This window comes from Austrofundulus limnaeus, unplaced genomic scaffold, assembly GCF_001266775.1.
Source record: "Austrofundulus limnaeus strain Quisiro unplaced genomic scaffold, Austrofundulus_limnaeus-1.0 Scaffold7, whole genome shotgun sequence".
NCBI classification, from domain to species: Eukaryota; Metazoa; Chordata; class Actinopteri; order Cyprinodontiformes; family Rivulidae; genus Austrofundulus; species Austrofundulus limnaeus.
In genome coordinates, this window is record NW_013952409.1 from 3,545,794 (window position 1) to 3,556,717 (window position 10,924).

Below are 10,924 nucleotides of genomic sequence, written 5' to 3' on the forward strand. Positions count from 1 at the left end.
CGACAGAAAACCACGTCTGGATTTATTGGACGTTCGCAACACGTCATCCAAACGCCACCACTGGTCGCGCAGGTACAGACCCACGACTGGAAGGTGAAAACAGAGCAGCAATYGTTAGTTGATTTCTGGAYCGAGGCGTCCACGGAGACAAGTGTACCTCCAAACCTTGTGTTGGATCTTCTGGAGGGTGAAGCGCCAGAAGCACATGTGGAGGATGGTCCCCCTCGAACAGCTGCAACTGTCTTATATTGGCTGTTGTAATGGCAACCTGTGCAGAGAGGAACATTACAGCAAACAAATGGTTTAACTATATAAAAATGCAAACATCTCAGTGGCGCTACAAAAATAGAGCAAAAGGCGATAACATTTTAATTAATAAATATTTTGTTTGCCTATTACCCTGACTGTTATCTACAACTAAAATCAGACAAAATTAAATTAAACAAAATTCACTTTTTATATATAACATCCTACTTTATTGTGATCTCAAGCTGATACTCAGTTAATCAACAGCTGAATTCCTAATTAGGTAAAAACCAGAGGTTTATAGTAATACATTTGCTTTGTTACAGTACTTAAGTAGTTTTTTTGGGGGGTATTTGATATTTTACCAATTATTTTTAAAGAGCTACTTTTACTTTTATTTCACTACATTTTAAAGCTAAAAATGATACGTATACTTCTTTATTTTAAAATGTAACACCAAGTTACTCGTTATAAAATTAAATATGTTTGAACTCATCATGAAAGATGTTTCTGCTCTAAAAAAAATGAAATGTTGAATTTACTCAACAAAGTCGTGTCAACTGGTTCCATTAAGCCTAGTGAGTAAATTGAGCAAATAATATAAAGATATTGCTCAATTTACTCAACCTGTCTTAGTGGAACCAGTTTGGTTCAGTAAATTCAACAGTATATTTCTTAGAGAGTGTGTAAAAGTACTTTWACTTTTCCCAATTTTTGTGAACAGTTTTATAACTTTTACTTGAGTAGTTTTCTCATCAGTGACATTTATTTTTTTTTACCAAAGTCATTTTCTGTTCATGTAATTTTACTTTTACTTAGTGTTTTTTTTTTCAAGTACTTTATAGACCTGTAGTAAAAACTATAAATGAGTCATCAGTGTTACCTTCGTGGTCTGTGACTGAAACCACTTGTTCTTGCAAGACGTTGCGTTCAAGGAAGTAAGGTAAAGTCTAGGCGCAGATAGCAGCTCAGTGCCGTCCACAGGTGGAAGATCAACAGGATACATGGCCTTTCAGAAAAAAAACACAGCAGTTTTAGGAAGTAGGTCAACTGTTGTAAAATTATTTTAGGAACGACAGTGTTTGTGATTTCTACGTGTACAGACAACAGCTGATCCGTGTGCAAAACAGCTGTTTAAACGCGACCTCAGCGATGACAACATGAAACAAAAACACGTCAGGACGCCATTATACACGTTTATAGCTGAAAAATATAAACAAATTACTAAATATTTACCTCACTTTGAACAGAAATGAGAAGGTTTTAGACTTTGACACCAACTTTCACCAACTAACCGTCTTTGCTTTTGACCCGCAGCGCTATCTTCCGGCGAAAATCAAGGCACGAGATTAGTTTTATTTTGAAAATCACGTAGCGGAAGTTGCTGGCAGAGAACTTTACTAATCCGGAAGTGCCTTTGACAGCTCAATGAAAAACATGTCGCTCGGCTGGAGCGTGTGTCCCAGGCTGCTGCCTCTGCGGCGTTGTCTCCTTCAGTGTCGCCACGTTAGTTCAGAAAGCGCCGCGAGGGTGAGTTTTTAAAAACAAAAATAAAAGCTGCTGTTTGTGTCGCGTTAATGTGAGTCAGAGGTCGCGTGCGGTCTAAAACCTAACAGGGCAAATCAAAGGTTATTATTGTGCTGCAGGATCAGAGGAAACGGACCAACACAGTTTTAACACACACTACATAGTATTTAGTATTTTACAACATAAGCTACTGTTTCATTCTCTGACACCAGAATAACTCTTGTTTTTTTCATAAATGAAAATTAAATATAAATGGAAATTAAGGACATAAACCAAAATTGAGAAATTTGACCTTTCTGTGCTCTGTCTTCTTTTTTCTCTTCCTTTTTTTTTACATTGTAAACATTTGAATGTTTTTGCTAAAGATGGTTTGTATTCTTTATAATTACTGAGTAGCCAACATAAACTGTCCATTTGGTCACATTTTGTGTCACTTTTGAAAAAAAGTGTCAATCTAAGTGCAAGAATTAACTTAGTTCTTGCACTATCTTGTGGACTGATCCAAGAAAAACATGTCAAAATTAGTTGTATTTTTAGGTAAATACTGACTCTATGACAATAAGTAAACTGATATTAGTACTCCATAATTAAATGTTTTTTGCACATTGTTCAATGAGTTTTATTTTCTTCACTATCCTCCACATTGTGCGTCCACACAGACGGCTGCTGTGGACCAAGTGCTCTCCGTCTTCAGGTCCATATGTGGCGAGGATGGCGTTTCCTTGGGCGAAGCTGTCAGAGAACAACAYGGCAAAGACGAATCCGTACACAAGTAAGTCGGGTCGGTTTCCTCAGCTCAGATGGGAGTTTTACAATCTCAGATCCAAACATGTGCTCTGCAGTGAAAGAAGCACAAAAAGTGGTGATAAACCTGTAATCCTGCTGTCCAGGTGTCGTCCCCCAGATGCGGTGGTGTTTCCTCGCTGCGTGGAGGAAGTTAGCGCTCTGGCCAAAGTCTGCCACAAGCACAAGCTTCCCATCATCCCCTTTGGCACAGGGACTGGCCTGGAGGGAGGGGTCGGTGCTGTGAAGGTGAAAGAATATGAGACCAGCTGTGCTTCAAACTAAAACTCTAAAATGTGTTTTTTATGTTGGAGAAAGAAAGTAGAACGAAACCAGAGTAAGATGACGTGTCGTGTCTCTGTTTACTTCCATCCTCAGGGTGGTGTGTGCTTCAGTTTAAGGAACATGGACCAGATCCTGGACCTCCACCCKGAGGACTTCGATGTGACGGTGGAGCCTGGTGTGACTCGGAAAGCCCTCAATGCGTACCTGCGAGACACGGGCCTCTGGTTCCCTGTGGGTCAGTCACTGTGGAAGAGAGTGACGAATACAGAACAGAAATGAAACTTTAGCCTTTGGATTATCTCTTACTAGGGCTGCAACGGTACAGGAAATTCACGATTTGGTTCGGTTCAACACTTAAATCTCACGGTTCGATATTTTTTCGATACAAAAAGGAGAAATGTCCCTGCCCTTTTTTTAACTTGTTATTTATTTAAATTAATTATGAACATTTGTTTAACCTCAAAAGTCCAGTTTTTAAATTAAATGTTGCTGAAACAGTAAGTTTCTCAGTGGATCTGCGCTCAACAACGCAGCCAAGGTGGAGTAGTCGAACACAGATCTACTGATCCTTCAACACAGAGCAYCTTCAGAAGACAAGCTGATAAAATAAATGTTAAAAATCTGTATTTTTCCATAAAAGTGTGTATTAAACCTAAAGTACTATATTAAACGGTTCGATATGGGATCATGTATTGTTGCACCCCTAATATTTATGTATCATCAATAGCTAATTATCATTCTGGATTAAATATTCAAAAATCTAAAGAATTAAATAAAATAATTTATGCGTTTTGTTTGTTTATCTCAGATCCTGGAGCGGATGCCTCTCTGTGTGGCATGGCTGCCACCAGTGCYTCTGGTACTAATGCAGTGCGTTATGGGACTATGAGGGAAAACGTCATGAACCTAGAGGTGGTTCTGTCCGATGGAGCCATCATCCACACGGCTGGAAGAGGCCGACGCCCCAGGTGCGGACCGGACATCACAAATGCACCTCTGGTCGACTTGGACGCCTTAGTTTTTGTTTTGTGTCTTCAGAAAAACSTCGGCCGGCTACAACCTGACAAACCTGTTTGTGGGTTCTGAAGGCACCCTGGGAATCATCACCAAAACCACGTTACGTCTCTACGGCATCCCAGAGGCCATGGTGTCCGCCGTCTGCTCGTTTCCCTCCGTCCAGGCCGCCGTAGACAGCACCGTGCAGATCCTGCAGGCTGGAGTCCCCATCGCTCGCATAGGTGAGGAGGATGAGTGGAAACAGGAAGTGATGAAAGCTTTAAGGATTCTGGTCAAAGAAGAGATTCTGCTCTGTCACACACACCTAACTCCTTCCACAATGTTTGTGTTATTTCAACAATTCATACGTCAAAACGTTCAGCTCATTCGTGTGAGGGGGGCTATGACCTTTGGAATTTCATCTTTTTATACTTTTTTAGCTATTTCACTTTCTTAGCCGCTTTTTAACCACTGAAAATGTTTCTAAATCTTTACAGCACCTTACACATTCTGTTCTGGTTATGCTTTTTTTCACGTTCTTGTGCTAATTTTAGCTGCTATTTTTGCTAATTCTAGCTTTTTTCTGCTATTTCAGCTAAAATTCTGCTTCTTTCGGCTATTCTTCTGCTTTTTTTCAATTTTTTGTGCTTTTTTCTGCTGCTTTGTGCTATTTATGATTCTTACAGATGCTTTCTGCTATATTCAACTATTTGCTGAAATTTTAGCTAATGTTTAGCTGCTATTGGCTAAAGTTAGCTTTTCTAAACTAAGTACATATTTTTTGTAACTATTACAAATTTTTTCAGCTAAGTTCAGCAAACTTGTGCTTCTCCTTCATGCTAATTAAAAAAATTTCCAGCTACTTTTTAGCTGTTGTACTGAAAATTTCAGCTGTTTTAGCCATTTTACTACAAATGATCACTTTTTTGTACTTGTATGCATTTTTTTCTGCTAGTTTTAAAATTTTCTTTGCAACGTTTTCTCTATCTGGGTGCTAATTTTAACTTGTGGCTGCTACCTTTAGGCTATTTTATAGTAATTTTAGCTATTTTATGCTACTTTAGCTATAGATCTRCTTCTTTCTGCTATTCTTCTGCTTTTTCTACTTTTTATGCTTTTTTTCTGCTACCTAGTGTTATTTATGTTTCTTACAGATGTTTTCAGCTGTTTTAGCTTTTAGCTGTTTTCTGTTTTCAACTAGATTTGGGCGCCTTTTTACTGTTTTTCTGCAAGGTTAGGCTTTTTTGCTTCTTTCAGCTTTTCACAGTAAAGTGCAAATACAAAGTATTAACACTTTTCCTATTAAATATTTTCAGCTCAATTTCAGCAGCTTTCAGCTTAAGTTTTCAGCACGAAGCTTTCACACTAGCATTTTAGCAGGAAATGCAATTTCTCTGGTTTATGTTGAGTTGTTCTAAATGACAAAACTACTTAAATGAGATCCTAATGAATGTAAAACGTAACTTCAAGAAAAAGACCTGTTCAGATGTGTCCGTGGTTTTTACCTCCCGGTCTTGTTTGTCCTTTCATGGTCCAGAGTTTCTGGATGATGTGATGATCGACGCCTGCAACAGGTTCAGCTCCCTGTCCTACCCCGTGACCCCGACTCTGTTCCTGGAGTTCCACGGATCTGAACGGAGCCTGGAAGAGCAGGTCGCCACAGCGGGTGTGTGAGTGTGCAGAAAAGAGGAGGAAGAAGTGTTGCCTTGACGAGCGTAAAGTTACAGAAACTCCAGGTTTAGTTAATTTTTTTGGGAATTAAATTAAAAAAGCTCTTGAGCTGCGCGAGTTCTTAAAATATATTTAAAGATGGATGCAACATGTTTCTATCGTAATCTGATTGATTCACTTAGACACAGAAAATAAATCCATCCAACCAAACTGTGGATGTTTGCAGACTTGAGGAATTTAAAAGTACAGTGATTAGTGTGATCACATTTGGGTAAAATTWGATCTAAAAAGGTTTAAAGTTGCTGATCTTAGAGGTATCTATGGAACTATGTCTGTGTTTCTGCAGAGGAAATCACGCAGAGTAACGAAGGCTCAGACTTTCAGTGGGCTCGGGACACAGAAACACGAAATCGTCTGTGGAAGGCCCGCCATGACGCCTGGTACGCCGCGCAGGCTCTCAGACCAGGCTGCAAGGTAAACCGATCAGGACGTCCCGACGGGCTCAGTATCTGCTGAAATATCTGTCATAACCTTCTTTGTGTTTGCTGTGATACGTTAGCTGGGGCAGCCATGTTGAACTGGCTCGACTCCAAAACCTAATCAGTTCTAGATGTAACGTTAGGAATCAAAGCCATGTAATATTGTTTTTAAAAGCACCGCAGGGAATAAAGCTGACAGTTTGCGTTAACTTACTGCTGCTGTCTGTAAACCTGCAGCCAAAGTCACACAGGTGTTGTGTGCATTTATTATTCATCAACGTTACACACCTGGGGCCACTTCTCCCTTCATTTTGTTAAAGCTTTAAAATTTAAAGATTGCAAAAGACAAAAACTTGGTGCCATTCCAGTCCTGTGACCTTGTGTGTGTGTGTGTGTGTGTTCCTGAAGGCGTACTCCACAGACGTGTGTGTCCCGTTGTCTCAACTGCCTCAGATCATCGTTGAGACAAAGGAGGACCTGACTGAGAACAGACTGACTGGTGAGCGCTGAGCAAAGTAACACAAACCTGTGACCGGATTCAGTTTAATTTAGTTTTATAGTATTTTATTACTCAACAGCTGAAGATCAGGGGCTCCTTGGAGCATGGTGGTAAGTTCTGCAGCCTCCTAGTTCTGAGACAGTGGGTTTGAACCCAGGCTGCACCAGGAAGGGAATCTGTTATCAATTAATTGCCAAATATTTCTTCAAGGGATGAATATATTTGCATTTATTTCTAAAAAAATATGTCACTATATTTTGTTCTGTGAACATGTTTTGAACTATATCTTGTGGAATATCACAGAACTCCACGCAAACAGCCATGTAACGAGAAATTGACGGCCATGTAAAGTTCCTAACTTTGGTGGGCACAGTTCCCCTAAAGCACTAATAAGGGAACAAATTTCCTGATTAGTGCTTTAGGGCTTTTGATACTTTTTTAAAAATTTGTTAGTGGATTAGCGTTTGCTAAATTTATGAGCAACATTTRGAAGCACTAACTGAGATCTTTAAATGTTACCTGAGGGTGAAAGCTGTTGCACGTTTTGTTCATATGAGTCACTTTTCCATCAGGTGACATTTTGCAACATTCTACACACAGTTAATATTGTCTTATTTTGACTTTGAAGAATGTTCCATGGGTCAAATGTGTCATGTTAGTGCTTTAGAATTAGGGGACCTAAATACTGTATTTGAGTTAGTGTTTTAGGGTTAGTGCAACTAATATTTAGATTAGTGCAGCAGGTGGAATCAATTATTTAAATGGGACATTTCCTGCAAATTCTACTTTTTTTAGCTGTTAAATACATTTCGTTTTGTACTTAGAATCTCTAGGTGTGCAAAAAAGTTTTTTTTTTAAATTTAGTCTCTCCCAATACTGTGTAGATACCTTTATATTCCGTTTTGAAATCCGTTGTGGCTCCTCCCCCAGTTTACCCACTAGGACACTGATGGGTCTTGGAGAGGAGACGATGTCTCCCTCTCGGTTAGGAGGCGATGGGCCGGACTTACAGCCACCTGGGGGTGACCGGTRCGGCTGAGTCTGACGTGTCTCCTCCGGGAGTCATCAGGCAGGAGCCTTGAGCTCGGTCTCCAGCTGCCCTCCTTCCAGTGGTCGCTCCCTTCGTGAACGCCGGCCTCTGGGTCGGCGTAGTAGCCTCCATTTGCCGGTCACCACTGTTCTCTGGCAGMCGCTCCCTTCGTAGGATGTGCACTTCTTATTTTGACCGAGATGAAATTTAGTGACCTGGACAATAGGTCTCAAGGGAACTGTTAAAGGGGAGTTATCCTATCTCCCCAGGTTAATAACCATTAAAAATGAACTTATTATTGATCTATGACCTCATTTTATTACCTTTTGGCTTCAAAGTAACCATACTCATTAATATGTTATTACCTTGTTGCTTTAAAGTAACAAAACTCTCAAGTAATAGTCATATTTTTCAACCTGTTCAGTTTTCTCTATTTTCTATGACATTTTCTGAACTATTGTGTCACAGTATTTGTTTCTAAATGAGGTCTGGAGTTACCAACTACAATTTGGTGGTCTTCATTCTCCTCTGGTTCTGGGTCAGACTCTGGTTCTGGGTCAGACTCTGGTTCTGGGTCAGACTCGGACTCCATCTTGTAAGGCTGGATGAACAAGTCTTCCCATGTTGACGTCTTGTAATTAAATTGTAGCTAGATAGTTGTAAACCCCTCTATCAACTTAGAATGGGTCACTCTGTAAGCTGGAGGGGGGCGGGGTTTGAATTGCCTGGTTTAGATTTAAAGAGACAGCCTCAAACCGAGTTGATCTATTCACTATTGTTTTTCTTTTGCTTGTTTTTTTTGTTTTAAATGTATTTTTCTTTTGAATATAACTTTTATTCTTTTCCTACATTAAAGTCATGTCAAAATCTGAGCTACACCTCAGAAAGGAGGTGAAAAAGGGGCTTGTAGAGTTACAGTWACGAGGATTTCAGACCAAAGCATTGCAGTTAAAGAAAGATTTAAATTAATATGTCTCTTTTAAATTTAAAAGTCATTTGTGGTTAAAATATTTGCTCTCTCCTTCAGGTCCCATCGCAGGTCATGTGGGTGACGGTAACTTCCACTGTCTGATGGTTGTGGATCCCAGCGACCCGGATGAGCTTCACAGAGTCCACCTGTTCACGGAGAGGCTGGCCCGGTACGACAGATGACTTTAAAACACATATTATCACTCAAAGTTTGCATCATGAACATATTCKGATGTTTCTGTTTGTGATTAGTTCACATATAGATGGRGATTTTAATCCAACACATCTCTATGTTTGTATTTAAATCGTATAAACCTCGACACGCAGTGTTGTTTTGTTCCTCTGCAGGCGAGCACTGGCCATGGACGGAACGTGCACGGGGGAGCACGGGGTGGGTTTAGGAAAGAGAGCGCTGCTGTGTGAGGAGGTGGGACCTCTGACCATCCAGGTCATGCAGGGTCTGAAGGATACCCTCGACCCAAACAACCTGATGAATCCTGGGAAAATCCTGCTGCAAGGAGGGCTATAGACTGTAGGGACTACAGCTAAATTTTAGAACTTTCCCATAAAAAGTGAACCTCGTGTTTGAATCAGGATTACAATAAAATCCGAAGGATAAAACTTTTAAATGTGAACAAGCAAGTAATTTTAATCGTTGTGACTAAAACATTTTAGATTTTCACAAATCTAATTAAATATTTATTGTAAACTATYGAATTGGTGCCATTAAAATCAGTTAAAGTGGTTTGAACTAATCAGAAAGTGGTTTTAACTGATTCCAGCGTTGATCCTGCAGTACTTCGCTCCACCACACAGTGTCAGCAGAGGGTCTCTGTGTGACAGATCTCATGTGAATCACATTAGAAATGGATAAAATAAAATGTTTGTTTCTGCCTTSGTGGTTTGTTACCATTGTTGTTCCAGTTCACAGACATAAACTGAACATCAAGAGAGCGATAGCTGTCCTGAAACGCTCACAGAGCTTCGAAGCTACAATAAACATCTCTAAGATTGAAATAATGTCTCAGTTTATAGTCGTTTTTTTTAAATTTTATTATTGATTTGTGAAAGCTTTCAGTGGCTGTGCATACAGACACAGATCACTGAGTGAATTATCCTGGTGAGACCCCAGGGGCCAATCCTCTCTCTTATGGTGACACAAAATTACCCTTAGTGGGCCGAAACGACGACTCTGAGAGCTTTCAGAAACACAGATGAAGTGCACAAAGGTCACATCGATGAAAACAGTCAGACAGAGACAAAATAAGCCCAAATCTGTTTGTTTGGTTTATCTTCTGGTGATTTTTTTTCACAGTAAAGGTCAAGGTCATCTTATTTGTAATCTTAATTTGTTTTATTTGAAAAATCAGTTCCCAGCCTGCAGTAAAATTCATCACATTTTGGTTTAAAAGTCACATAAAGACATTAAAATCCTCTTGTACTTAGATAATTGTCTAGTTTTTATCAACATTTAAAGTTATCTTTATAAACATCTTTGAAGAATTTATTCAACCTGGTTGTTAAATAATATATCATTCTGTATTATAAATCAAAGTGTTTGGATTAGTGGGAGATTGTCACAAATCTGTCACTCTCTAAATAAATTGTTAATATTTCKGATTTAAATATTAATTTCAAATTCTCCTCTTTGAAGTGTCTTCATTATTGTTTGAAACAGCTTTTTAGAGAGTCTGTAAATTATCTTTAAACTCTAAATTATAACGACAGCAAAAGTTAAAAGTTCACCATCACTCTAAAATAACTGAAGTTATTTTTGTTGCAGCTGTAAACAAGAAAAGTGCAACAAAAGTTAAGATTTCTGCGAGTAAACAACTGAGTTTATTACTGAAATGGGTTTAACGCTGACAGTTTGTAGTGTAAATTGTAGGCCTAATGATTTTTTAATTGTTTATCTGGTGTTGATGTCGTGCAGTTTCAGTTATCTTCTTGAAGACTTTAATATCCGACACTAAAAGGGGAATCACTGCGTTATAAAACTCTTCTCTGTGCTGCGTTTGTTTTTCATCCAGTTCTAAACTGACATTAGATCTGCTCCAGCTGATTGTGTCTGCTTTATTTGATTTGGAGATAGTTTGATGACAYGCCTGAGCAGCAGAGAGGACCATTCATAGACCATTCTGTCTATACTGGGTCATAACTTCCCTTACTGGGTCGTCTCAGGAAGGAGAGCTAACTTCTGTCAAACACAGAGCAAAGACTGAGTCAGCTCCAACCAAACATGGGAAAACAAATCCTGCAGGAGAGAATTTGCTGAGAAAAAAACATTTATGGTGTTTAAATCAACTTTTCCTTATTTATTGATGATCAAAATTGTGTTTAAATAAATTTTCTTTTATTTAAATAATTTAAAAAGATGATTAACCTTTCCATATCTTTAATATTTATTTTCAATGTAACAGTTTGAGCTGCAATAATTTG

At 39.0% G+C, this 10,924-nt stretch overlaps 2 protein-coding genes across 2 annotated transcripts; one reads left to right on the forward strand and one right to left on the reverse strand.

The window, feature by feature from the left end:
• Window positions 1–1,591, reverse strand: LOC106536257 (protein FAM169B; the record flags this gene model as incomplete). The annotated part of the gene is given in 4 exon segments (XM_014033465.1): window positions 1–86; window positions 166–268; window positions 1,130–1,255; window positions 1,483–1,591. Coding segments are annotated over 3 exon segments (312 nt in total), but the record flags the coding sequence as incomplete, so codon positions are not given.
• Window positions 1,592–1,668: 77 nt separating this feature from the next.
• Window positions 1,669–9,502, forward strand: ldhd (lactate dehydrogenase D). Its single transcript, XM_014033197.1, has 11 exons — window positions 1,669–1,776; window positions 2,433–2,545; window positions 2,664–2,805; window positions 2,935–3,076; window positions 3,650–3,809; window positions 3,880–4,079; window positions 5,375–5,503; window positions 5,855–5,982; window positions 6,396–6,486; window positions 8,544–8,655; window positions 8,834–9,502. Exons 1-11 carry the CDS (start codon window positions 1,675–1,677, stop codon window positions 9,012–9,014), a joined length of 1,500 nt encoding a protein of 499 aa, XP_013888651.1. The 5' UTR covers window positions 1,669–1,674; the 3' UTR covers window positions 9,015–9,502.
• The last annotated feature ends 1,422 nt before the right edge of the window (window positions 9,503–10,924 follow it).